General features: G+C 56.3%; 2 protein-coding genes across 4 annotated transcripts; one reads left to right on the top strand and one right to left on the bottom strand.

The window, feature by feature from the left end:
- The first annotated feature begins 1,321 nt into the window (after window positions 1–1,321).
- PTGER1 (prostaglandin E receptor 1) lies at window positions 1,322–3,376 on the top strand. The gene is made up of 2 exons (XM_082623381.1): window positions 1,322–2,379; window positions 2,974–3,376. Exons 1-2 carry the CDS (start codon window positions 1,420–1,422, stop codon window positions 3,238–3,240), a joined length of 1,227 nt encoding a protein of 408 aa, XP_082479507.1. The 5' UTR covers window positions 1,322–1,419; the 3' UTR covers window positions 3,241–3,376.
- A 543-nt stretch (window positions 3,377–3,919) lies between these two features.
- Window positions 3,920–27,595, bottom strand: PKN1 (protein kinase N1; the record flags this gene model as incomplete). Of its 3 annotated transcripts, none has more annotated exons than XM_082622137.1 (22): window positions 3,920–4,189; window positions 4,568–4,648; window positions 4,736–4,843; window positions 5,110–5,252; window positions 5,454–5,530; window positions 5,669–5,731; window positions 5,893–6,069; window positions 7,283–7,374; window positions 7,472–7,547; window positions 7,623–7,702; window positions 9,415–9,508; window positions 9,598–9,739; window positions 9,821–9,896; window positions 12,315–12,458; window positions 12,550–12,659; window positions 14,299–14,493; window positions 15,309–15,522; window positions 15,744–15,889; window positions 19,101–19,236; window positions 20,835–20,986; window positions 22,481–22,784; window positions 27,375–27,595. In XM_082622137.1, the coding sequence occupies 22 exons, from the start codon at window positions 27,393–27,395 to the stop codon at window positions 3,986–3,988; spliced, it is 2,835 nt and encodes a 944-aa protein (XP_082478263.1). In that variant the 3' UTR covers window positions 3,920–3,985. The 3 variants fall into 3 exon arrangements, with proteins under 3 accessions (XP_082478263.1, XP_082478261.1, XP_082478262.1); XM_082622135.1 differs by lacking the exon at window positions 27,375–27,595 and adding an exon at window positions 26,312–26,368; XM_082622136.1 differs by lacking the exon at window positions 27,375–27,595 and adding an exon at window positions 23,842–23,889.

Here is a 27,595-nt window from a genome sequence, read left to right on the forward strand (position 1 = left end):
GAGGCTGGAGCGGGCAGCGGGAGGAGGCTGGGAGCGGGGAGCCGCCCGGGGAGGGAGGGAGGGAGGGAGGGAGCGGCCTGTCGGAAAGCTCGGGCGCAGCAGGCTAGGGCGCAGCAGGGCAGCAGGGACCAAGCGGCAGGCGATGGGGACCCTGCGTCCCAGGCAGCTCCGGGTAAGAAGGCTGGGGCACGAGGATCTCCAGTGGGGGAGGAAGGCATGAAAGGATGGGACCATGGCTCCCCCAGCCTGTCCTTCCTGTGTTCCTTGACTCTCAGCCCATCTCTCTGTCCCTGTTGATCTCACTGTCTGTCCAGCCTCCCTTCACATATGACCTAGCAGGCAGTTCTGACCTCTCAGCCCTCACCAGGGGCTATCAAGGAATGGGTGGTGATGGGTTAGCCTTGAGGCCTCTGGGGCAGGGACATGGAGCTGGCAGGAGCGGAACTGTGGGCATCCAGGGTGAGGCAGCAGTGGGCAGAGGTAGGGCCTGGGTGAGAGACAGCGATGGGGCTCAGAGATGGGAATGTGGGGGACAAGGATGGGGCTCTGGGGACAGGGACAGGGCTGTGTGGACAGAGATGTGGCCAAGGGGACAGAGACGGGCTTATGGGAACAGGGATGGAGCTGTGGGGACAGGGATGTGGCCCTGGGGAAAGAGACAGTGTGGTGGAGAGAGATGTGCCCAAGGTGGCAGAGGTGGGGCTGTGAGCATCTAGGATGGGACTGGAGTAAAGGTGACATAGTGATGGTCAAAGATGGGGCAGTGGGGTCAGATGGTGCCCTGGGATCAGAAATGGGTCAGTGGGGGGCTTCCCTGGTGGCGCAGTGGTTGGGAGCCCGCCTGCCGATGCAGGGGACGCGGGTTCGTGCCCCGGTCCGGGAGGATCCCGCGTGCCGCGGAGCAGCTGGGCCCGTGAGCCGTGGCCGCTGGGCCTGCGCGTCCGGAGCCTGTGCTCCGCAACGGGAGAGGCCACAACAGTGAGAGGCCCGCATACCGCAAAAAAAAAGAAAAAGAAAAAAAAGAAAAGAAATGGGTCAGTGGGTATCAGATGGGGCCGGGGGCCAGGAATTGTCTGTCAGAATGGGGGGTGGGTGTCAGAAGTGGGTGGGTAAGGCCCAGAGGTGGGGTCAGAGACAGGTGAGGCTGAAGCCAGGTGACCCTGGTGGACAGGGCAATGAGGGCAGACTGAGGCCTGGAGCAAGAGGTGGGCTGGTAAGAGGAAGAGGAGAAGGAGTGGGTCAGGAATGGGGCAGCCAGAGTCATCTGGAGTTGCCATGGACAGAGGGTCCATAGAAGAACTCCATGGGGTCAAATGGGTCCTGATGATCTGAGATGGGACCACCAGCTGGTCCCAGGCCAATGGTGGAACCTCACCTTCCCCTCCTCTCCTCTCCCCAGCCCCACCCCCGGCACCTGACATGAGCCCTTGCGGGCCCCTCAACCTAAGCCTGGCGGGCGAGGTGACCACGTGTACAGCACCCAGGGCCTCCAACACCTCCGCCGGACCGCTGTCAGACCTGGCAGGCGCGTCACCCGCGCTGCCCATCTTCTCCATGACGCTGGGCGCCGTGTCCAACGTGCTGGCGCTGGCACTGCTGGCGCAGGCCGCGAGCCGTCTGCGGCGCCGCCGCTCGGCAGCCACCTTCCTGCTGTTCGTCGCCAGCCTCCTGGCCACCGACCTGGCGGGCCACGTGATCCCGGGTGCGCTGGTGCTGCGCCTGTACGCGGCGGGACGCTCGCCGGCCGGCGGCGCCTGCCAATTCCTGGGCGGATGCATGGTCTTTTTCGGCCTGTGCCCGCTGTTACTGGGCTGCGGCATGGCCGTGGAGCGCTGCGTGGGCGTCACGCGGCCGCTGCTGCACGCAGCCGGCGTCTCTGTGGCCCGCGCGCGGTTGACTTTGGCCGCGCTGGCCGCCGTGGCCTTGGCCGTGGCGCTGCTGCCATTGGCGCGCGTGGGCCGCTACGAGCTGCAGTACCCGGGTACGTGGTGCTTCATCGGTCTGGGCCCGGCGGGAGGCTGGCGCCAGTCGTTGCTCGCCGGCCTTTTCGCCGGCCTCGGCTTGGCCTCGCTGCTCGCCGCGCTCGTGTGCAACACGCTCAGCGGCCTTGCCCTGCTGCGCGCCCGCTGGTGCCGCCGCTCTCGACAGCACTTCCCGGCTGCAGGCCCCGACAGCCGCCGTCACTGGGGAGGGCACGGACCCCGCCCGGCCTCCGCCTCGTCCGCCTCGTCCGCCTCGTCCGTCGCTTCGGCCTCCGCCGCCCCCGGCGGCTCCCTGGGCCGTGGCTCAGCGCGGCGAGCCCGTGCCCACGATGTGGAGATGGTGGGCCAGCTCATAGGCATCATGGTGGTGTCGTGCATCTGCTGGAGCCCCCTGCTGGTGAGGGGCGCACAGGCCCCTCCAACCCTGCTCCTTCCCACGCCCTCCGTGACCTCTCCCACCCTTTTCCATCCTGGGATACCTGGGTCCTCTCTCCCTGACCCAGCCAGGGCACTGCCCCCTCAAGGCCCCACCTGCCAGAGTCCACCCTTTGCCCTCTCCCTCTGACGTCCCACTCCTCCTCCCAGTCCCCGTATCTTACTCCTTCCTGGGGTCTTTGTAGTTCACCCGACCCAGGCAAGGTTCCCCTCCAACCCCACCCACCTAAGTGCTTTCATTCCCTAGCTTCCTTCCACCATCACCACCCCTTTTCTCTTCTCCCCTTCAATCCCCTGTCCTTTGGGATACCTGGGACTTCTTTCTTGCCCAAGCACACACCCACTGAAGGCCTTTGCTTCTGCCACGCTCTCTAAGGCCCCCACTTCTCCCCTCTCTCCACAGCTCCTTCCCAATTAGATTCCCATTTACCCTCCCCGTGATGTTCTGTCCATCCTCACAGCCTCCTTACCTTCCAGACACGCTCTCATCCATCTCAGCCCTTCGCCGGTGCCCTTTTCTTACACCACCCACCGCTCACACTGTCTTCTCCCACAGGTGTTGGTGGTGCTGGCTATCGCGGGCTGGGGCCCCAGCTCCCTGCAGCAGCCGCTGTTTTTGGCCGTGCGCCTCGCCTCGTGGAACCAGATTCTGGACCCCTGGGTGTACATCTTGCTGCGCCGGGCTGTGCTTCGCCAACTGCTTCTCCTCCTGCCTTCAAGGGCAAGTGCCAAGGGCAGCCCCAGGGGGCTGGGCCTAATGAGGAGCGCTTGGGAGGCCAACTCGCTGCGCAGCTCCCGGCACAGTGGCCTCAGTCACTTCTAGGCGCGCCCGGCGGCTAAGCCAGACCACCCGGGGCCGGCCTCTGGTCCGCAGCTCGGAGACTTCGGGGAATAAAACCTTTTTGCGAACAAGCCCAGGGCGGTGCGTCCCGTCGGGGCTGAAGCACGCTCGCGGCCGCGCGGGGGCGGCAGAGGTACTCCGTACGCCTCCGGGGTATGCAGTTCCGGGACTAGCCACGCGGGGGCGTAGAGACGCAGAGCCGGAGTCGCAGGAGCATACTCACAACGCCGTGGCCGCAGTCTTGGGGCGGAGGCTCGGCTGGGAGCAGAGTGGGAAGGTTGGGGGCCGCTTTTCGCCCCCGCTGCCGTCATGAGTGACTACCGCAACCATTCGCTCATTGTGGCCCTGAGCTCCCCCACACAACCCCAAGTCCCTACCCCCCAAACTACGCCCCATCACTGGCCTCTAACCCCGGAAGTCCCTCAGCACAGCTCCGAGCCCCCTCCCATGGCGGCCTGCCCATGCTCCCCACCATAACAGCAGCCCCGAGTCTCCACCATCCCTTGGCCCCCTTCAAACGATCCCCCACCATAATCCAGGGCCTCTCCCCATCACTCCCTACGCCGCCGGCCACCCATCACACCCCCTCCCAACTCTCCCCACCTCCAAGCACGCCCCTCACCCCCATTACTGCACAAGAACGGACACGGAGATACATGGATAGAGCAAATCCCAAAGGCCTTTTTAAAAACTGACAGCTCGGTGGGGGCAGGAGTGGGGGAGGGGGCTAGCAGCCCCCGGCCACGAAGTCGAAGTCCCGGAAGGCTGCCTGCTCTGTGGCCGTGAGGGGCCGAGCGTCGCGGGGTGGGCTCAGCGTGGGGGCCTCCCCTGTGAATTCCTCGTCGAAGTTGCTGACATCAGTGCGGCCGGCCAGCGTGGGTACGAAAGGCGGCGGCAGGCGCCGGGCCAGCAGGGCATCCCAGCCCAGTGTCTGCAGGGCAGAGAGGGGAGAGGTCAGCAGGGGAGGCTCAGAGCAGAGCGCAGGAGGGGTTTGCTCCTTGCACCCTGTCTGGCCTTGGATCTGTGGGGATCAACACAGGGAGTCACAAGACAGAGGGAGGGAAAGTGTCGGGCCCGGGGGCTCAGGAAGGATCACTGTATGAGTCGGGGGAGGGGCCTGGGCTCATACACAGGGCAGTGCTCCCCCCCAGGCCAGCCTGGAGTGGATGTGGGTGTAGGAGGGCCAGTGAGGCTAAGGGAGGGGGAAGGAAAGGCAGGCAGGTGTCAAGGGGAGGTGACAGTGTTGGAGGTGAAGCCACTAGGTCTTGGGTGGGGGGGATGACTGGGTCCTGGGAGTGGGGGACTTCACCCTGAAGAAAGGCTGTTTTTTCACATCCTCTGCATCCCTCTCGCTGGATCCCAGCCTCCGCTCTGGATTCCTCCGCAGCAGCTGGGGGGAGGGAGTTCTGTGTCAGTGTTCCCCTTCCTAGTCCCAGAGCCACTCCCCTGGCCCACCCTAAGTTGGGGGGGTCCTCACCCTGCGCATGATGCCGATGGCTTCGGCTGACAGGAAGCGGGGGTAGCGAACCTCATCGTTGACGATGCTGTCAAATACCTCCTCCTCATCGTCCCCTGGGAACGGGGACTGGGGACAGGAAGAGCCAGGGTGAATTAGGCCCCTCTGGCCACACCACACCCAGCTCCACCCTGGGCTCCCGTTGCACTTTTACAAGGCTCACTTGGGAGGGTAAGTACCCCAATTTACAGATGCAGAAACGGAGGCTAGGGAGGCAAAGCCACCTGTCCTCAATCAGACAGCACATAGTGGAGGCCAATTCTGACCCCCCTCTCCCCCACCGGGCATATACAGGTTACCAGGGGCAGGCAGGGCAGAGCGGCCTGGGGCCTCACCTCACCAACCAGCATCTCATACAGCAGCACGCCCAGCCCCCACCAGTCCACCGCCCGAGTGTACGATGTGTCTGTCAGCACTTCAGGTGCCAGGAACTCCGGGGTCCCGCAGAAAGTGCTGGTCCGGTCCCCATAGCCCATCCCTGGGGGCAGCAGGGCCATGTGAGGTTATGGGGAAAGGTCACAGCTCTAGCCCAGCCCAGCATGGGGTGGTCCAGACAGCCAGCCCTGTCCCAGGACCAGGGTAGGGGATAACCCAGGTAGGGCTGGGGACTCCACTCCCTCCCCTCTCTGTCTAAACCCCAGAGGCCAGCCCCTCAGATCCCAGTCCCGCCCCTCATCACCCTCCTTGCAGAGGCCAAAGTCTGCAATCTTGACATAGCCCTCGGTGTCCAGGAGCAAATTGTCCAACTTCAGGTCCCTGTGGGGGAGGGGATGGGAGGATGTAAAGAGGGATGAGGGGGAATCTTCCTGCCTGAAGCCTCAGGGTCCCCCAGTGGGCAGAGCATGCATGCACGGGTACATGCGCGTGTGCACACACACACACACACACACACACCTGTAGACAATCTTGTGTTCATGGAGAAACTGCAGCCCCAGCACCACACAGGCCGAATAAAAGCTGCAGAGAGAGGCCGGTGTGAGGGAGCTGGGCTTCCAGGGAAGGGAGAGGGTCACGTAAGGCTCCCACATCCTCAAAAGCCCCCCATTACCCCGTAACTCCAGGAGCTGGGGGGAGGCAGGGCCTGTGGGTGGAGGTGTGGGGAGGGGGACTAGGCTCACACAGCACGGGGCTCCGAGAACACATCACTGTGGATGTGCAGCATCAGGTCCCCGCCAGCCGAGTACTCCATCACGAAGCACACGTGCTCTGGTGTCTGGAAACAGCCAAACAGGTTCACCAGAAAGGGGTGTCCCGCGCTGGTCACAGCCGCCAAGATCCGCTTCTCACACATCAGGCTGGTCAGGATGGGGGTGGGGCAGGGGTCAGAGACCACGGCAGCTCCCTACCACCAACTCGCCCACCCCCTAGAGTCCTGTCATCAGATGTTTGTCAAGGGCCTTGCATGGCTGTGCACACTTGGGCACGTTGCTTAAGGCTTCTGAACATGCTAACCAGGCACCCAGAATCCATCCATTGTCCTAGTAACTTCCCTTTGGGAAACCACCAGAGGGACTGTTATTTCCCTTTGGAGCACCCCATCTCCCTGGCCAGGAATTGGCTCACAAAAGGGCAAGCCAAGCCAATGGGGCTCAATCTCAGGATTTCTGCTGGAATTATTAAGGAAGAAGAGCTAAAGTTTGCAGATGAGCCTTAAACTGCCAGGGTGGGGGGCATCTCTGTCCCTGTGAGGTGACTGCAAGCAAAGCCTACACAGACAAAAGCAGAAGTGAGAGATATCAACTGAGCACCTGCATACAGCCATGCCTGAAGGTAGTCCACCCCTGGACTTTCCCGATGCAGAGCAATAAATTCCTGTATTTGCTTAAGCCTTAAATTGGGTTCCTGGTTAATAAAAGGATGTCAAGAAGACTGGGGATGATCTCAGGTATCTACAGGGGGCAAGGCACCGTGCAGAATGCTCTAGAGTCATCCTCTCATTCATTCCACCCGGCAACCCTGCAAGAAAGGCATTATGACTCCCCTTTTCTAGAAGGGGAGCCTGAGGTTCCGAAGGGCGAAATGAACTCCCTAAGGTTTCTAAGCACATCTGTAGCAGAGGCAGGATCTGAACTCAGGGTCCTGACCCCAAAGCAGAGGCAGTACAATGGCACCATTAATAGCACAGGCTTCAGAACTCGAGTCCCTGAGTTCAAACCCCAGACCTGCTGCTTACCGCCTATGTGACCTTGGGCAATTTGCTCAAACCTGTGCCATCAGCAGAATGGGGACAAGAACAGTACTTACCTCTTAGAGCTGCTGTGAGGAATTCGTTACCAAATGTAAAGCACACGGTGGGTGCTTTCTAGGAGTCGTTATTATTGTAAGTATTGGGATGGCCAAAAAGTTCGTTCGGGCTTTTCTGTAATACAGAAAAATCCGAACCAACTTTTTGGCCGACCCAATACTAGCTTCATAAGTACAAGTGACTGTTATGAATCACTCTCACAGCAGCTCCAAGGAGCAGACTGCTCTGTCTCCCATTTCCCAGAAGACCAAAGTTCTCCCCACCTCTCCACCTCGTCTCGGGCCACAATGTCCCCTTTCTTCAAAGCCTTGATGGCAAACAGCTCCCCGCTGGGCCGGAATTCGGAGAGCAGCACCTGGAACCACAGTGGGCAGGGGTGGCCTTAGTGGCCAGTCCAAGGACCTGGAGGTCTGGACCCCCCAAGACCCCCAACTCCTTGCTCCCCGCCTCACCTTCCCAAAGTGACCCCGGCCCAGCACCGCCAGGAACTGGAAATCCTCGAGGGTCAGGGGTGACTTCCTCAGAGGGCTGTGGAAAGAGGAGGCTGGTAGGGAAGGGACAGGGGGCAGGGGTGGTGGGTGGTGGCCAGGGGAGGGGTGTCACCTGCACAGGGTGGGGCCTGGGATCTCCTGGGTCTCTGAAGGCAGCTCAGGAGTGGTGGTAGTTTCCTGGATCAGAGAAGTCTGTGGCAGACAGAGGAGATCAGAGTACAATAACCCATAACCACAATAGCCACCAAGGCTCCCGTCACCAATTTGACCTCACCTCTCCTCCCCCTCCCCTCCTCACTCAATCCCCCTTCAGCCACACTGTTCCATTCACTGTGCCCTGAGCACACCAGGCAAGTTTCCACCCCAGGACCTTTGCATGGGGCTGTTCTCTCCACCAGGAACTCTCTTTTCCCAGCACCTGCACTGTTCCTCCCTCACCTGCTTCAGGCCTTTATTCAAATGTCACCTTTGAAGGTGGCCAGCTGACCGCCATATTAAATAACTAACAGAAGCTCCAACACTCCCTGTCCCCTTTCTCTGCTTTATTTTTCTTCCCAGCACATTCTATGCTGTATTTGATCATTTATCTACTTATTCCCTTTATTGGTATTAGGGAATACCATGGAGTGACCTAATTCTTTACATCATATGCATATATGACTTTCAGAAGAATCAAAATTAATAATTTAAGTGGGAAAAATTTACCTACCGGTCCATCATTCTCCACTATAGAGACAGTTCTAAAGATTCAATCAGTGCAAACAGGTGTACAGTAGGAAACACAGTCCTCTCCTGCCCCAGCTGCCCTCCCCAGAGCCAGGTGCTGTTAATGATTTCGTGGGTACCTTTCTACATGTATTTTATACCATTCAAGCATTTTGGTGGACGTGTGTGAATGTCCATCATAGATGTCCAGGAGTGGAACTTCTAGGTCAAGATAATGCCCATTTTTTTTTAGCTCAGCCAGCTGTGCCCTCCGAAGGAGATGTAGTGATTCACGTGCTGTCTTCCTGCATCCTCCCCAGCATTCACTGTTATTCAACTTTTGTATTTTTTTTTTGACAAACTCATCTAATTTAATGAGGCATCTCGTTTTAATTTAATGCCATGAAGCATATATTATTGTTTCCATGCTTTTAGAAAATGAGGGATAAAACGCACTCAGTGAGGTGGGGAATGGAAAGAGCTCTTACATACGTATCTACCCAGATGCCCGTCGCCTAGACCAAGGGTTGGTAAACTCCATGTTTTGTACAGTCTGTAAACTAAGAATGATTTTTACGTTTTTAAAGGGTTGGGGGAAAAAATCAAAAGAAGAAGGATAGTTCATGATCCATGAAAGTGAGACATTCAGTAAGGCTTCCTGGCGCACAGCAACACCCCTTCATGTCTGCCTGTATCAGGTGTGGCTGCTTTCTACGAGAGCGGTATTGACTAGTCATCACTGTGACCTTCTGGCCCACAAAGCTGAAAATACTAACTATATGGCCCTTTCCAGAAAAAGCGTGCTGACCTCCGACCTAGATCAAGATGCAGAACATTTTTATCATCTTTGCCAGGCTCTCTCGTGTCCCCCCTCCTATCAATAAACCCCCGCCCAGAGAAAACCACTAACTGGACTTCTGTCATCGACATGAGTTTTAAATGTGATCGTTTTACAGGGCAGTGTACTAAACACAGAGAGGTGAAGCTGCTTGGCGTGAGTCACATAGCTAGGAGGCAGCAGAGCAGGGATGGGACCCAGGTGGCCTGGCTCCCAAGCTCATGTTTTTATCCGGGATAGAGAACAGGACCCCGGTTCTGGCAGAGGTGTGCTGTGTGACCAGGGAACTTCCTGGAGATCTCTGGGCCTTGAGTGGCAGTGGAGGTCCCCTAACACTGCCCGGGCCAAGGGGAAAGCTCACCAGACTTGATGGGCTGGAAGGAGGACCCAGAAGGCTCTTCTGGGGTGAGCTGTCCAACTCAACCCCGAGGTTCAGCTTCTCCACAGATATGTCGCTGCAGCAAAGGGAAGAGGGTGCATCTAAGACCTAGCATTCCGGGAAGCAACCAGAGGCAGCCGGAACTCCGGGGCCCTCCCTCCTTACCCTGTGGACCGAGCCTCGGGTCCTGGAGAAGCCCCAGGGCTGAAGGTGCCTGTGGCAGTGGCATTGGGGATCAGCCTGCGAAGCAGCCGCACCCAGGTGGCGACGTCGATGTTCATCTGCCTAGCGCGCTGAAATGCCTTCCCTGGGGAGACGGGGCAGGTGTCACCCTCTGTGACACTCCCAGGACCCCTGGTCTCTCCCCTGCCCCAGCCCATCCCCTCACCTTGCTGCTTGGAGAAGATCTTCTTCTGCCGTCGGAGCCGCGGTATCCTCTCAATGACAGGGTTGCGGAAGGTGACCTGAGGGAGGGGCTAGCGTGAGGACCCTCGCCCACCTCCTGGCAGCTTGGTGGGGAAGCCCTTAGGATCATAGGTGTGCACGCCCATATGTTTCGGGGGTTCTGATCGCTGTGGCATTGCGTCCAACCACAGGGTACTATGCATCGTATTAAGGGGTCATAAAGCCAATCCACCCTTCAACAGGACCACCTCCTGAAGTACCATCTTGGAAAGGCAAGAAGTAGGCAAGCAGGCCCTCCTCCGGGGGTGGGGAGTGGGTCTGATCCAACGAGATGTACATACAACTCCAGCAAACGGGTCCTACACTTCACCTAGTGTCCCGATTGCCCAAGTGTGGTCCCAGACCAGCAGCATCAGCATCACCTGGGAACCTGCTGGAAATGCAGATTCTCAGCACCGCCACCCCAACCTGGACCCACTGAATCAGAAACCCCGGCGGTGGAGCCCAGAAGTCTGTGTTTCAACAAGCCCTCCAGGTGATGCTGGCACCCACCCATGTGGGGAAACCACTGGTCTAGTTGAATTCTCCCGACTCCAACGCATCTTCTAGAAGGTGCTGAAGTCACAGAACTGTGTGACTTTATGGGTGTCCAATCTGGTCACCTCTAGCCACATGTGGCTATTTCAATTAAGTAAAATGAAAACGTCAGTTCCCCAGTCACACTTGCCACACTTCTACTGACTAGCGGCTACTGTACTGGATGACACATATAGAACATTTCTACCTACAACAGAACTCAACTATTGTAGGCTCACTGACAACAGAACTGCAGAAAGTCCTACAGCCTGGTGCTTTGGGGAGAACAAAATAGAATGTTATAAGTAAACCCTGACGGCAAGAAGGACTGCCTCAGAACTTGGCCCCCGGGCCACCCACCTCTATTGTCCACTTGGGTTTTGGACAGCCTTCCTAATAGAAGAAGAATTTCGTGGCCCTACCATCTGAAGTCTGCCCTTCTCTGCTCCTTCCCTTCAGGGGTCCTCGATTATGAGATCACATAAGAATTTCTACCTGGATAGTAAAACAGCCCTTGAATATTTTAAGAATTTTTCTAGATACTTTTTCAAGAAAAAACGTGTTGGGGATTAGTGAAAATTTACTAATGTTTTTTAATTTTGAAAGCACTTTTTAGTGAAAACTTAGAGTAATATATATTTGGTCTCTGGCAACCCAGGAAAAGCTTCTTTCAGGTTAATCTTTTTTTTTTTTGCGGTACGCGGGCCTCTTACTGTTGTGGCCTCTCCCGTTGCGGGGCACAGGCTCCGGACGCGCAGGCTCAGGAGCCATGGCTCACGGGCCTAGCCGCTCCGCGGCACGTGGGATCTTCCCAGACGGGGGCACGAACCCGTGTCCCCTGCATCGGCAGGCGTACTCTCAACCACTGCGCCACCAGGGAAGCCCTCTCAGGCTAATCTTTAAACTCACTTGAACCCAATGACTCACTTGATATTTATCCCACTCCCGAAAACAGAGTTAATTGTACAGCTGTATTTTATACTGTGCACTGTGAACTGTTTCTCTTTCACATTTCTGATCTCTTTCACATGGTTTGATCTTCTTGCAAAGAGAAGTGGCATTTAAAAATCTAAGCAAGTAGCAAAAAGAAAAACAAATTTCCTCCTGGGTTTAAGGACATGGGGAGACACACACATACACACACACGTATACATATATACAAAAAACAGGACACATGTATATGTTAGGGGCAAATTTAAAGAATTTTTGAGGATAATTCTGGTTAAATGAGGGTGCCAGTGACTTTCTTTCTCTGTGCCTCATTTCCTCCTCTATCAGATGTGACTAATAATGGTCCTGTTTGCATTGGGTTATTGTGAGGATTAACAAGTCAATGCCAGCATAGCACTTTGAACAGGGCCCAGCCATACTACAAGGGGTCAGCTAGGAATGTTATTTAGACTATGGGCTCTTAATCAGGGGACCCTGGCCATATCTGGAGACATTTTTGGTTGTCACAACTTGGAGCAGGGGGTTGCTGCTGGCATCCTGTGGGTGGAGGCAGGGGATGTTGCTCAGCACCCTACAGTGCACAGGACGGCCCCTGCAACCAAGAATGATCCAGCCCAAATGTCCATAATGCCAAGGGTGGGCTACCCTGATTTGGACCCTAACCCTGACATCACTACGGAAGGAATCTCTCTGCTCAGCTGTGGCTCTGGTAGCAATCTCTGTAATATGTTGCTAGGTTTTGCTTTTCTTTTCTAGCTTGATAAAATTTTGTTTTTTCTTTTTTTAATATCTTGTTTCAGAACAAAACCAATCCCAGCTTAAGTCATGCACTGATGTGACTAATTATATGTACTTTTCTATCGAGATTCGGAGACCAATGGAAAACACATCTTCCCCTTCCAGAGCAGGAGATGCCAAAGCATTTTCTCAGGGTCGGGGTCAGGCTGTACCTCAGCCACCAGGCAGCCCTGAGGTTCCATGTCCAGCTGCACTTCATGCCTCTCGTTGTCCAAGAAATCCTCCAACTTCAGGAATTTGAGGGCACACAGGCCCCGCTGGTCTCGCCAGAACACAGCCAACTCCAGCTCCCGTGCCTCAAGGGAGAGAAAGAGGGCCGTCATTTGGGGTGCCCGAGGCCTCAAACTCCTCCTCCTCCAAGCCCCGTCATCCCCTAACCGAACTCACCCTCTCCAGCTCCAGGGTGAAGCTCTGGTCCCAGGCGTTGGGACCACACGGCTTCCAGGACGTCTGCCCCACCACTGCGTTATCCAGCTTGAGCACAGTGCTCACCTCACCTGGAACAGGGGTTGGGGTAGGGTGTCAGGAGATTCTTGCAGGGGGAGGGTAATCTCTTGTATCTTATTAAAGAAATCTTCTCCTCCCCCCACAATATTCTGCTGTGCTATCTGACAAAGCTTTACAGTTCTGCCTTTCACATTAAGGCCTTTAATCCATCTCCAGTTGAGTTTTGCGTGTGGTGAGAGGCGGGGATCCAAATTTGCTTTTATGCTGTATACAAGTTCCAGCAATATATTCCTAAGTAGTTACCCTAGAAAAATGCAAGCAAGTATACATTGGGAGATGCATAAATATAATACTTATATAACAGCCCTAAATGAGAAACATCTCACTGTCCATGAATTAATATATAAATTGTAATATAGTCTTATTAGCTAAACCATGAAATGGCTGATATTCAACTATTTTTTTACCTAAAAAAAGACAGCAATTTGACATGCCTCAGTCTAAGACAATTAAACAGGGGTAAAATGAATGAACTATAGTTTCATGTGACGATAGGGATAAGTCTCCTAAACAATGTTGACTAAAAGAAGTCACTACCGTGAAATACATTCTGTATGATTCCACATACGTGAAGTTCAAACACAGGCAAATTAAACTACATTGTTCTGAGATGGTACATGGGTGCTAAAACTACAAAGCAAAACAAGGAAATGATAACCATGAGAGTCAGGAGAGTAGCTACCTCGAGGACAGAGGAAGGGGCTGGAATTGAGGATGGGGCGTGAGGGGGCTCAGAGAATTCTACTTCTTGACCTGGGTGGCGGTAACACAGATGGTTACTCTATTGTTATTCTTCTTTTATTCATACTTTTAAACATGTACGTATTAGCTTTTTTCACATTCTGGTAAAACTCACATAACATAAAATTTACCATCATAATCATTTTTAAGTGTACAGCTCAGTGGTATCAAGTGCGTCCACACTGCTGTGCAACCATCACCACCATCCCTCTCCAGAACTCTTTTCATCTTCCCAGACTGAAACTCTGTCCCCACTAAACAATAACTCTCCATTTCCCCCTCACCCTCAACCATTATCTCTATGAATCTGACCACTCTAGATCATATAAGTGGAATCATATACTACTTTTTCTTTTATAACTGGCTTATTTCACTTAGCGTAATGTCCTCAAGTTCATCCATGTTGCAGTATGTTTCAGAATGTCCTTCCTTTTCAAGGCAGAAAAATATTCCATTGCATGGATGGACCACATTTTGTTTACCCATCCATCTGTCAACAGACACTGGGTTGCTTCTACCTGTGACCATTGTGAATAATGCTGCTATGAACATGGGTATACCAACATATCTTCGAGACCCTGCTTTCAACTCTTTTGTGTATTTACTCAGAAGCAGGATTGCTGGATCATACTGTAATTCCATGTTTAATCATCTGAGGACCTGCCAGACTGTTTTCCACAGTGGCTGCACCATTTTACATTTCCACCAACAGTGCAGAAGGGTTCCAATTTCTCCACATCCTCCTTAAAAGCTGTTGTTTGTTTTGTTTTGTTTTGCGGTATCCATCCTAATGGGTGTGATGTACTAATTTTTAAGAATGTTACAAATGTGGGAAATCCAGGACCCCCCACCCCACCTCATCCCTCCAGACCCTCAATGCCCACTCACTGGTGTTCTCGGATTCCGCTTTGAGACTGCTCCGGCCACTGAGGCTTCCACTTCGGCTGTAAAGGCCCCGGGCTGGGCGGCTCAGGAAGGGGGTGCGGCTCTCAGGGGTCCCAGGCACCCCCACTGAAGGTGACGGGTTCCAAGGGATGGTCTCTGGAAGGTCTTTGCAGCCCACTACACGCACCTCCAGGGTCCCTGAGAGAGGGGCAGGATCATGACGGGGGAGCGGGGGGTCATACCTGGGGCAGGACGAGGGGAAGGGCCTGCAGGTAAAGTGGGCACGTGCAGAAGTGGCCAGCATGCAAGTGGGAGGTGGTGAGGGACTATCAGGGTGAGGCAGGGGGTCTGATGCAGGGATGGCTGTGTCCGGAAGTGAGAAACATGGGACAAGGGGAGGGGTGGGTCAATCTGGGGAGGGGGGCTGGATGCTGGGGTTTAGTGACAGAAGAGAGGTTCAGGGTGTAGGCTGAAGGTCCAGGCAGTGGTGAGCCAGGGAGGACCAGGAGTCCGGGCTTAGATTCGGCAGGCTGATCTGAGGTCTGACACTGGGGCTGGGGTCTATGGTAGGGCTAGTCTGGGAGGTAGTGGCTGAGGGATCTAAGGAGGGAGGGGCTGGCTAGCCTGGGGGTTGGGGAACAGAGGTTCAGGGCTGAGGGTTCTGAGAGCAAGGGACTGTAAGACTGGGCTGGGGGACTCTGGCTGGAGAAAAAAGGCAGGGCCATTTGGGGAGGGGTGGCGAAAGTGAGGATGGGGATGGGGGCAAGAGTCCCTCAGAGGGTAACGTGGGGTGGGAAGTCCAGGTACATGCGGCTGTCTGGCATGGGAAGTGGGGCCCAGGTCTAGAGGATTGGGGTGAATGGAGAAGGGACGGAACAGTGGGATGGGAGTCCAGGGTTGGGGAGAGTGGAGATCCCAGTTGGGGGTCTCGGGGCTGGGGGACTCGGAAGGGTCAGGAGTCCAGAGCTGCGGGAGGTAGGGTCCGGATTGGGAGGGGGGGCATCGGGACCCACCTGTGAGCGGCGCGGGCTTGCACAGGGTGCTATAATGCATGGCGGGGAAGGGCCCGGCCAGGCGGGCACTGAAGGCTGAGGACGAGGCCGCAGCAAGCTCCTCGCGCAGCAGCTGCCCCTTCGGGTGGTCAGCGGGCAGTTCCCCGAGCCGCCGCTCCAGCGCCTCCCGAAGCAACCCCAGCTTCTGGTTGGACTCGGTCAGCTTCTCCTGCGCCTGTGGTGGGAGGAGCCTGGCCGGGCTGGGGCGGGGATCCAGCACGCCCCTCCCCAAGTGCAGACCCAGGCCCCTCCCCCAGACTGGCTAAGTCCTACCTGGATCTCCTCCCTGCAAGCCCAAGCCCTCAGCCATTTGGGTCCTACCCCTGGGCTCCCTGAAAATGAGGTCCCACCCCTCGCTGAAGCCCCACCCCTCTGGGTCGACACCGCATCCCTCACCTCGCTGACAGCCTTGCGGTCTGGGGCTTTGGCAGCGCTGAGCAGGCGCAGCACGTTCTTGGCGCCCTCCACCACCGCGTGCTCGACTCGGAAGTGGTGCCGCAGCTCCTCGATGCGCAGCTCCACGGCCCCCAGGTCTGGACTCCCTGTGGGTGTGGGACACAAGGCAGTGAGGCTAGCCTGGGCCCAGGTCCAACCAGCCCAGTCCCAGACCCGCGGCCATCTGCAGGAACAAGCACTGGCCACAGACAGATGGCCATCAGTATGCATCACTTTCTCCCAAGGTGGGGGGTCATGGTGACACAGTCACACTGTCACCCACAGGCAGACGGCCACCCTTCCACCCAGCTGCTGTCCCTCTTTTACCCAGACGCTCTCACACACACGGACGGTCCCAGGGATGTAGTTAAGCTGTCACCCGGGGACAGTCATATATACAGGCACACCATTAACAAAGTCTTAGGGACAGACACATTGTCAGGGTCCCACTTCATCCCCAGGGACTGTCGCAGGGATACCATGGCAACTGGACAGGATATAGTCACACAGACACAGGGACACTTAAAAAAAAAGTAGTAGGGCTTCCCTGGTGGCGCAGTGGTTGACACTCCGCCTGCCGATGCAGGGGACACGGGTTCGTGCCCCGGGCCAGGGGGATCCCACGTGCCGCGGAGCGGCTGGGCCCGTGAGCCATGGCCGCTGAGCCTGCGCGTCCAGAGCCTGTGCTCCGCGACGGGAGAGGCCACAACAGTGAGAGGCCCGCATACCGCAAAAAAAAAAAAAAAAAAAAAAATTAGTAACTTTTATTCATTGCTAATGGGAATACAAGTGGCTTGCCAATGGAGGCAGTTTGTCCATTTCTATCAGAATCACAAATGTATTTACCCTTTGATTCAGCAATCCCAGTTCAGGGACTTTATCCCATAAAAAACACCTCTGCAGGAACTTCCCTGTTGGCGCAGTGGTTAAGAATCTGCCTGCCGATGCAGGAGGCACGGTTCGAGCCCTGGTCCGGGAAGATCCCACATGCTGCGGAGCAACTAAGCCCGTGCTCCACAACTACTGAGCCTGCACTCTAGAGCTCACGAGCCACAACTACTGAGCCCACGTGCCACAACTACTAAAGCCCGCGTGCCTAGAGCCCGTGCTCTGCAAAAAGAGAAGCCACCGCAATGAGAAGCCCGCGCACCGCAATGGAGAGTAGCCCCCGCTCACCGCAACTAGAGAAAGCCCGTGCACAGCAACGAAGGCCCAACGCAGGCAACAATAAATAAATAAATAAATTTATTTAAAAAAAAAAACACACCTCTTTTGCCTTCCTTCTAAGAGCAAAAGATTGGAAACAACCTCATTTCCTCCAGCTGGGGTCTGGATAAATGCGTAGTGACCACCCACCCCATGAAATACAATGTAGTTGGGAGAACAAACACAAACATCATCACACTGTCACTCACAGGGTGACAGTGGCATTATCACTTTGTCACCAGTGTAGGCACTGGAACACACACACTCTCACAAAGATGCCATCACACTGCGACATAGGGACTCTGTCACAGTGGTGAGGCTATTACATAGATATATGCCTTGTCAACCCCCAGCAAAAGGACACAGTCACAGTGGCAGAGGGAAATGGTCACAAAACATAAATACCCTTATAGGACACAGTCACAGAGTGGCAAAACTCCCAGGGCTCTATGTCCAGCCCAGGGAGAATCAGAGGAACACAATCACACTGCCACATGGATAAGGCACAGGGACAGGTAAAGAAAGGCCGTCATAGTGTCACATAGGCAGGGCAGCATCACTGACACCCATAGACACAGAGACCCAATGGCACAGGGACAGGCACAAGGAGACACTGTCACCCAGGTGCAGGAAACTTGTCACTCAGAGAAACAAGGTCACGGTCACCCTTATCCAAGGCTGTAGATTCCAAGGACGGTCTCGCTGTCCTGCACAACGACCTAGACTCAGACTTGGGCACTCAGACAGTCACAGTCACCCACAGCTGTGTGGCACCCACCTGGACTGCTGTCACATGTGCCCAAACAGTCATCAAGGCTTTTACACTTATGGGGACAAAATCAGGCTGTCACCAAAAGTTACAGTGTCGCCCAAAAGCACAGGGACGTGATCATACCACCACACACTGTCACTGAGAAGCCCACGTAGGCATTCGGAGTACAGATGAACCACCACCCAGTCAGGCTGACAGCTCCCCGCTACAAAGACACACACATTGCCATCCGAGCTCCAAGCCCTATTGCTATGGACTACATGTTTGTGTCCCTGCAAAATTCATACGTTGAAACCCAACCGCCAATACGATGGTATTAGTTGGTGGGGAGGTGATTAGGTCCTAAGGGCAGAGCCCTCATGCATGGGATCAGTGTCCTTATAAAAGGGACCCCAGAGAGCTCCCTTGCCCCTTCTACCAGTGAGGATGCAGTAAGAAAGCTGCTGTCTATGAGTCTGGAAGAGGGCTCTCACCAGACGCTGGATCTGCCGGCACCTTGATCTTGGACTTGCCAGCCCCCAGAACAGTGAGAAATAAATGTCTGGTGTTTACATGCCCCCACCCCCAGTCTGTGGTATTGCGGTACAGCAGCCCAAATGCACTAACACCCACCAAGAGCTGACACTTACCTCTCATGGTGACACAGAAACTACCATAGTTACAGGGCATGCATACAACCTCTGGTCCCCACGGTCAGCATCACGGACACACATCAGTAGCTGATACACTGACACACATCAGTAGCACAGATAATCTTCTCTGCACACAATACATCAAGACCCTGTCACAAATTCAGGCTAACAATGGGGTTGAGACACCCCCAGGCATTCATACACTGAGACACACAAAGAAACACACACACACCGTGGACACCCACAGTTCTACACCACAGGGGCCACCGTGACAAGGCAACCACCTAGTCCAGGGGTCCGCACACTATTTCCGTAAAGAGCCAAAGGGTAAATATTTTGGGCTTTGTAGACCACACAGGCTCTGTTGCCACTACTTGGCCCTGCTGTCACGGTGCAAAAGCAGCCTGAAGTGATAGTAAATGAATGGGCATGGCTGGGTGCCAATAAAAGTTTATTTGAAAAAAAAATAAAAGGCGGCAGTAGCAGATTTGGTCCAAGAACCATAGTTTGCCAATACATGATCACATGCAAATCTGAAATAAGACAAAATGGGAAACTGAGGCCTGGCAAGGGTCAGGAATGGGCTCCAGTCACATGGTGAGTCACAGCACCCACCTCCTTGCCTCAGAAAGGGACCCCTCGTGGGGCTGGGAACTGAACTCTCCAAGGCGGAATGCAGGTGAGGCTTTTTCAGGGCAAGGGACTCACCTTGGGCCTCGTCTGCGGCCGCCTGGCTCTCCAGCTGGCAGGCCTGCAGCGCCCGGCGGAGCTGCATGCGGATGATGTCAATCTTGGTCTTACTGTCCTGCAGCATCTGCTGGGCCGTCAGCAGCAGCTTCCGGTCCTGGAGGCAGAGATGGGCCATGAGGGAAAGGCTGGGCAGATGAGGGTCTGACCACCAGTCCTGCTGTCCACATCGTGCAGGCCCTGGGTGACCCTGTGACAGAGCATTCACGTGTGGGTGTGATAACATGTGCCTCCGTGTGTTCCTGGGTGTTGATGGGAGATGTAGCCCATGGCATTTGAATCCTGGCTGTGCCGCCTACAGCTGTGTGACTTTGGGCAAGCCACTCAACTACTCTGGGCCTGTTCGCTCATCTGCAGGAAGGGGAGTACTAAGAGCACCAACCAACACTGGGCTGAGGATTAAAGGAGCTAACGTGTGTGCAGGGCTCAGAGCCGTGCCTTGCACCAGCAGGCACTGTATTTGTGGCAGCTGTCAGAATGGTGTACGTGTGTAAGTGTTCCCCGTGGTGGGTGCAGCCTTGACTGTAGCCACGTGGGTAAATCCAAGGGTGGCTGGATGTGAGACAGGTGCAGTAAGTGGAGTCCCGATGTCCGTGTGCAGGTCCAGGCACAGCGATGACTGCGCATAGCCAAGGACCCCGTGTTGTGTACAAGCACCGGACACTGGTTGTGGATTTTTCCATCTATCTGGTGCTGTGTTTCAAAACAGGCACTGCTAACCTGTGGTGAAAGAAGCCTGTGTATTGACTGAAGTGGGCAGGAGGGGACCCTTTCTGGGTGACAGGAAGTGTTCTGTATTTCGATGTGGGTGATGTGTACCCAGATAAAAATCCATTGGTCTGTACACTTAAGTTTTCTGCACTTTACGTCCATTTGTTACACATCAATAAAAGGTAAAAAAAAAAAAAATTCTGCATGGCTTGTGCCCTCCCACGTAATATTGGCATTTGTGTGTGCACACAGGCATGGGTGCTTTCCGGGTCTCTAGCTGTAGGTCTGACTGTGCTGTGGGTGTATCTCTGAGTGTTGGTGCAAACCTGTGACTGTGTACTCAGTGTTGGTACAACTGGGGGAGCACCTGTGTGACAATTCTGGTCTCTGAGTGTGAATTTAATGATGTGCGTGTCTGTGTGTCTAGGTGGTCTGTTGGCCTGTGCTGTGTCCGGGCGTTATACGATGGTGTGTGTCTCTCTGTATCTAGAGGTTGCTGTGGTGGTTATCCTCCACGTGTTTATGAGCATTGTTACTGATGTGACTCTAGGTCTTATGACAGTGTATGTGTGTCTGTGTGTCTCTAGGTGCTGTCATGGCCATGGCTGTGTCTCTAGATGTTAGGATGATGGTATGTGTGCACCTAGGTGTTGATCTGTGTGTACAGGTGTCAGAGAGAGACCACCAGCAGTGGGAGGCTGCGTGTTGCCCTGACCATCTCTGGGGGTAACTGAGTGTGGGGGGGACAGCCTCTGCCATGTGTCTGTCTGACATCACCCACAGTTAGCCTGTTTCCCATATGCCCCCATGAGCTGCCCGCACCCCAGTCCTGCTGCAAAGCCACCCATCAGCCCCTCTGTCCCCAACCCAGAGGACCCCAGACTCCCAAGGGAGCAGATGTAGGTGTCACCCTGCCCCCCCCAGACTGTATGCGCTTGCGGGTGTACGTGCACACAGGGGGTTGTGCACTCACGCTGCCCCCACCTTAGTGCTGCCGTTGCTGTACATCTGGATCATGTTTTCCGCCCCCTGCTTCACCTTCAGCTCGATGGCCAGCTGCTTCTCCAGGCCGGCCACGCGGCTCAGGTTGGTGGCTGAGCAGGCTGGGCCGCCCTCACAGGGGGACTGGGGGGCATCTGGAGGGGGTAGATGGGGCAGAGTCACCATGGCCCTCACCTCCATCTGCCCAGGTGGTTTTGCCCCAGCTGAGAGGATCCACCCCCGGGGCCAGGGAGAGGAAGAGCTGAGGACCAGGGTCCAGAGGGCCCAACCACCCCAGCCCTCATAGGGAAACCCCTTCAGGACTGGGGCAGGACCAGCATGAATGAGCACAGGCAAGTGTCCCGGTGTGCGCTGAGTCCTTGGTGCTGGTGTGACTGTATCTACCTTTGTACAGAAGTCCCCAACTACTTACACAGCTGTGTGGGCACCCATGGGTGTGGAGGTGGTTAGGTCTGTGACCCACAGGGTGTTGGCATAACTGAGTATGTGTCTCCCCGGGTGCTAGTGTAACTGTGAGATTCGAGGTGTTAGAATGACTGTGTGAGATTCTGGGTGCTGGGGGTGACTCTAGGCATATGCTTCCGACTGTTGGCACAACTGTGCTTTCTGGTCTCCTGGCACTGGTACAACTGTGTCCACGTGTCTGGGTGCTGGTATAGCCGGACATGTGTGTCTCTGGATGCTGGCATGGCTCTGTGAGTCTCTAGCGAGTAGTGTGACTGTCCAGGTCAGTCTGGGTGCAGCTGTGACCGGATGAGGTTTTGGGTGTCGGCTGAACTGTATCTCTGAGTGTTGACATGACAATGTTGGTCTCTAGCTGTTGACACACCTAAGTGGTATATGGGTGTTGGGCTAAGTGGTGTTGAGTCTTCAGGCCTTGTCCGATTGTGTGTATAAGTTTCAGGCTGTTGATAGGTCGGTGGATGTCTGTAGGGGTTGGGCAGCTCTGCATGTGTGTGAATCTCTGGGGGTTGGCGCGAGCACGTGCGAGTCTCTGGGTATTGTCTGTGGGTCGGTGTGACTGTGTGTGCATTTCTCTGGGTGCTGGGTGCCAGTATGGAAGTCTCTGGGTATTCATATGATAGTGTGCATGCCCTTAGGAGTTGTCTGGGTGCTGGTGTGACCGAGTGTGAATGTCTCTGGCTACTGATGTGATGTGTGTTACATCTTTGTCTTCGGTTGCAAGATGAAAAAGTCCTGCAGGTCCCTTGCACGATCATGTGAATCTACTCAGCACCACTGAACTGTACACTTAAAAATGATGAATTTTGTTATGTGTTTTTTGATCACAATTGAAAATTTTTTTAATCAATAAAAATTAAAGATATTTTAGAAAGAGTCTTTGGGTGTTGTCCGGGTGGTGGTATGACTCTGTGAGTCTGGATATTCGTGTGATCCCGTGTAAGCCCTTTGGTGTTGTCCAGGTGTGGGTGTGACTGTGTGTACCTTTCTCTGGGTGTTGCTTTTGGCCTCTGGTCTGCCTGTATTTTGAGGCACGGTGCTGTGGTGACCGAGTGTGTCTCCCTGGAGGTCAGAGGCGATGGGCTGGCCTTGCTCTAGGACACAACGGGTGAGCCCTGGGCATGGAACCCCCTGCTGTCCCGCATCCCCGGGGAAGCCTGGCTTACCGTGCACGCCAGCCGCGGGGTCGGGCAGCACCACGTGGGCGTGCAGCTCCTGCAGCTGCTGGTGCAGCAGGTCGAGTCTGCGTGAGGAGCCGCGCAGCACCAGCTCCACGGGGCCGAGGTTGCGGCCCAGGTCGGTGGTGGCCCGCCGCAGGTTCTCGGCGCCCTCCTTCAGCTTCAGCTCCTTGCGGATCTCCCGCCGCAGCCGCTCCCGTTCCAGCTCCAGCTGCTGCTGCACCCCGGGGGCTGCCAGGTCGGCACCTGCCAGGCCCAGCTGCTCCAGCAGGGACCAGCTGCGTGGCTCACTCTGCAGAGGACGGAGCACAGTCAGCGGGGCCAGGAGGACCATGGGGTGCAGACTGTGCTCAGCCGACCTGGCCTGGCCCCCTCCCAGACTGTAACTCCTGACACAGGGCCTGCTCCATGTCCTCTGATCGGCACCGCCCCCCGCCGCCAAAAGTGGGAGGTGAGGCAAGGCCCTGTCCCTGCTTTCAGACATCCCCAAACCGCAAAGTCCCGAGGGCAGGGGCTTCTTCCTTCCCTGTCCCCTCAGACTAGGGGACCACAAATACAGTTCAATCTCCCTTCATCTGTCCTTATGCAGTGGGATTCTTCAGGTCAGATCCCATCACCCCACCACTGTGCCCCACAAGCTAGGGGGTCCCCAAGGACGGGCCCTATCTTCCTTCCATTGTCCTCCCAAATTAGGGGGTCCCAAGAACAGGCCTTGTCTCCCTTCTGTTGCCCCCTCAAATGACAAGGCCCTGAGGGCAGATCCCTTTCTCTCCTCTGCTGCCCCCCTAAACTAGGAGGTCCCAAGGGTAGGCCCCATCTCCACTCCCCTATCCCCCAAATTATGAGGTCCTGAGGGCGGGTTTTCATCTTCCCTCTGCTGCTCCCCAAACAAGGAAGTATCAAGGGCAGGCCTCTGATGCCCCACCAAACCATAAGGTTGAGGTCCCAGGCCCCTTCTCCTCACTGCTGTGCCCTCAAACTAGGAGGTACTGAGGGCAGGCCTCACCTTCCTTCTGCTATACCCCCAAACGAGGAGGACACGGGGCGAGGCCTCATCTATCCCCTGCTGTACCCCCAAACTAGATCCCGGGGACAGGTTCCATCTCCCCTTTTCATCCTCTACAACCGGCACCCTAAAGAGCAGAGCCCTCTCCCTTTCCTCCTCTATCTCCCCAGCCTGGAAGCCCAAAGGGCCCCAAACAGTTTCATCTCTCAAACAGAAAACTCCAAGTCCAACACCTCATCTCCTCCCTTCAGTCCAAAACCGAGAGGTACCGAGGGCAGGGCCTCTGGCCTGTGCCACTTGGGGTCCTCTTCTGCTGGCCCCCCACAAGGACCCCAGCCCGCACCTCCAGCTCCCGGTCCAAAGGGGGATTGGCCTCCGCCATCCTGGGTCCCCGCTGAGGGCCCCGCCCTCTTCCTGAACCTCAGCCTTGCCAGGGCCTCTCGCCTGCTACTTCCTCTTTCCTGCTAGCTCCCAGCAACCCCTGCAAAAGGCCAGCTCTGGGCCTCCGGGGCATCTAGAGGGCCTTCCTCTCAGCCCCCACTCCAGGCCTGAACCGGCTTCTCTGGAGGCACCCCAGGGATGGCCCCTGCTCCCTATCCCAAGAGGGTGCCCAAGGTGTACACAGCGTGCACACATTCACAGGCCCACTAGTGTGGACATGAAGAGCAGCCTCCCCCGTGTATACAGGCTCCAGGGGCTGGCTTGGGTGTGCACACACTCTCATACACCTATAGGCATGTGCACGCATCGCAGGCTAGCAAGTGTGTGCACACCCCCTGCATCTACCCCTGTGCACACTTATATGCAAACGCCCATGAGTGCTTATATGGGTGGCCCAGCCCCCTTCCTGCAGATGCAGCCTGTCCCAGCTTCCGGATTCTTCTCAGCTCGGTCTCTCGCTGCTGCTGACCACAGCTTGGAGGCCAAAGGGGCCTGGCCAGCCCAGCGGCACCTCCTTGGGGCCCACATTGTGAGGAGGCAACGCTGGAGGGTTGGGGTGAGAGTGTCTCCATTAAAGCTCAAGTATGATAGCAGTTACTACAAACTGCACCCAGGTCAACTAATGCAACCCCAGAGGGTGCTATCATCACCCCATTTTCTTTCTTCTTTTTCTGGTCATGCCGCATGGCATGCTGGATCTTAGTTCCCTGACCAGGGATCAAACCCGTGCCCCCTGCAGTGGAAGCGCAGAGTCTTAACCACTGGGCCGCCAGGGAAGTCCCTATTATCACCCTATTTTCAAGATGAGGAAACTGAGGCCTGGAGCGGTGACATAACTTGCCCAAAGTCTTACAGCCAGCAGAAGGCAGAACTAGGATCTCAAACAGGAATGCCCAGAATCTGAGCTAGGTGTCGGCGTGGCATGAAGAGCCCCACATACATTATCTGCCGCCGCCATGAGAACCCATTTCAGAGATGCAGGAAGTCATGGTTGGCTCCCGACCAACCTCAAGGGCAGCTGCCCCCAGGGAGGATTTACTTCAGGCCAAAAGCGTCACTCCCATGATCCTACTGACCCCTCACATTTATCCTGAGCAACTGCCATAATTCTCCCCCACTTTACAGGTGAGGAAACTGAGGCTCAGAGAGGTGGCAGCAGCAGTTCTCCATGGGGGAGGGGATAGCCTCCACTACCACCCCACTTCTGGGGGCATTTGGCAATATCCAGAGACATTTTTGGTTGGTCGTCACAACTGGGGGTGCGACTGGCATCTACTGGGTGGAGTCCATGGATGCTGCTCAACGTTCTACAGTACACAGGACAGCCTCCATCTCAAAGAATGATTCAGCCCCAAATGTCAATAGTGCTGAGGCTTAGAAACCCTGGATTAAAGGACGCAGATGCACATGCTGAGCTGCTGACCATGACCCAGGAAGGATTTCACAGCAGCCCCACCTGCAAGGTGCTGGCCTGGTCTACATCTTTCCCCACCATGAAAACCCTCCAGCTACATTTTTTGACGGCAGAACCGAGGTTCAGAGAGGGAAAGGCACTGGGCCCAGGACACACCGTTAGGAAGTGACAGCTCTGGAATTTAAACCCAGGCTCACCTAATACCACCTGCTACCAACCAGGCCCCACCTGCCACCCAGCCCCACCCTATCCCCAGCAGGCAGAGCAGGGGTACAGCCAGGAGCAGGGCCAGGTCAAATGAGGGAAGTCCAGGCAGAGAGGAGGAGCAGGCTCCCTCAGCCCCACCTCCTCCAGCAGCTGAGGCCTGAGAATATGCAGGGCAGGGAGGGAGGCAGGCCCGCCCTCCTGGGTTCTCCTCTCTTGGGTGACTCACTCCTGCCTAGGGCAGGGGCCACCTGAGGGCCAGCATGATGAACTCATGAATCAGGAGCCTGGCCTGGCCTTGGAGAATCCCTGCTCCCCCAACTCCCACCGTGAAGCAGGAGACCCCAGGTCCAGAGGGTCCATCTTCCAGAATTCCCCTCTTCCCAGAGTGGCCAGGGACCTAGACCCCATGTCCGGAGATTTCAATGCTTTGGGCGTTTCCGGAATCTGGACAGGACATCCGTTTGCTGGACACAGAACAGACAGGCACACACTGGGACAGACAGAGGGACAGGTTAGCAGACCCAAGCAGCCACGAGAAAGGAATGACCAGGACAGGGGAAGAGAGCAGGAAGGATATGGGAAAGCGGACCAGGGCACAGGTCCATCCTCGTTCCAGGAATCACAGCCTCCGTCCGGGTCATGTTTGCTACACGCCAAGCGCATGCATGCGCCAGAGGATTCCTACACAGCCCTCCCAGGGCTGAGGTGTAGAGGCAGAGACCCCAGCCCTCCCCAGCCCCCAAGGTCTGACCTTGTGTGATCGGCAACACCAGATACGCCCAGCTCCTCGGCAAGGCTGGCAGGCCATCAGCAGGACTGGGATGGGGGATGGGGATCATGGGACAGACACAAAGGGGATGTGGGGGCAGGTGCAGAAGGAGACGAGAACCCAGTTACACAGCAACCACAGGACGACGGAGGGATGATGAGGCGCTAATGGGGGCACCAGAGATACAGGACATGTCTCAGATTTGGGTCACTGAACGAAAGAAGTTTCACAAGTCACCCTGGCCCTGCTAGCCACAAATAGGGAAGGTGAGTCCAGGGCTGTGATGTCCACAAGGTGGCACAGGAAGAACCTGGCTGGACGGCAGGTTGGTCAGCTGTGCCTCTGCGTGTGTGTGTGTGTGTGTATGTTGTGGGGTGACCCAGCCCATGCCCAGGTGGGATTCCAGGTATAAGAGAATCCCCAGTCTGTTGACATGGACACTCCCCACCTGGGATAAGGTTCCACCTGGCAGCCGGGTGGCCGTGTGGGTCCCCGGTCCCCCGACCTAATGAGGTGACTCTGGCACTTCCGGCAACAGGTAACAATCTGGGTGGCGTCGGGACCATCGTAAAGCTCAGTCCGGAGGTGGGGGCGGCTGGAGCTTTATTGTGCGGGGGAGAGGAACGGGCCGGGCGGTCTCCTCCCTCCCCGGGGCACAGCGCCAGGCACCTGCTCAGGTGGAGCTGCACCTGCCCGGAACCGAACGCTGGGAGGGAGAACGAGTGGCAGGGGCGACAGGCACCGGGATGCACAGCCAGCCAGACACCTGAATTCTAGCCTCTGCCGCGCCCCCTCTAATTTCTCGGGGAAGGGCGGAGCTTGGGGTGCTGCAGGACCTCCCCGCTCCCCCCTTGTGCGTACCTCCACCTGCCGAGAAGGGGACTGTGCTGGCTCCACGGTGCCGGCCCAGGGAGGGGGCGCCCAGTGCTCCGGGGAGGGGGGGACCCGCCCTGGCCGCCCCGATCCCGGGGGCTCCGACAGCGCGCGGGCGGGGGTCCCCGGCGCCGGCTGGCCGCCAGGGGGCTGAGGACGCAGGTGCGCCTACCTGCAAAGCATCGCTGGCCATGTCCACGCGCCGTCCGCCAGGGGTCCCCGCGCGGAGAGAGGGGCGGTGAGAGGAGCGTGCGTACGCCCCACGCGGGGCGGGGAGGGGGCGGGCGCGGCGCGACCCCCCCGCCCCGGGCGCACGGCCCTCTCCGGCCTGCTCGGCTCTAGCCCCGCCTGGCCTGGCCGCCGTGTCCGCGCGCCTCGCCCTCCGGCCCCAGC

This window comes from Mesoplodon mirus (assembly GCF_964341445.2).
Source record: "Mesoplodon mirus genome assembly, chromosome: 5".
Classification (NCBI taxonomy): domain Eukaryota; kingdom Metazoa; phylum Chordata; class Mammalia; order Artiodactyla; family Ziphiidae; genus Mesoplodon; species Mesoplodon mirus.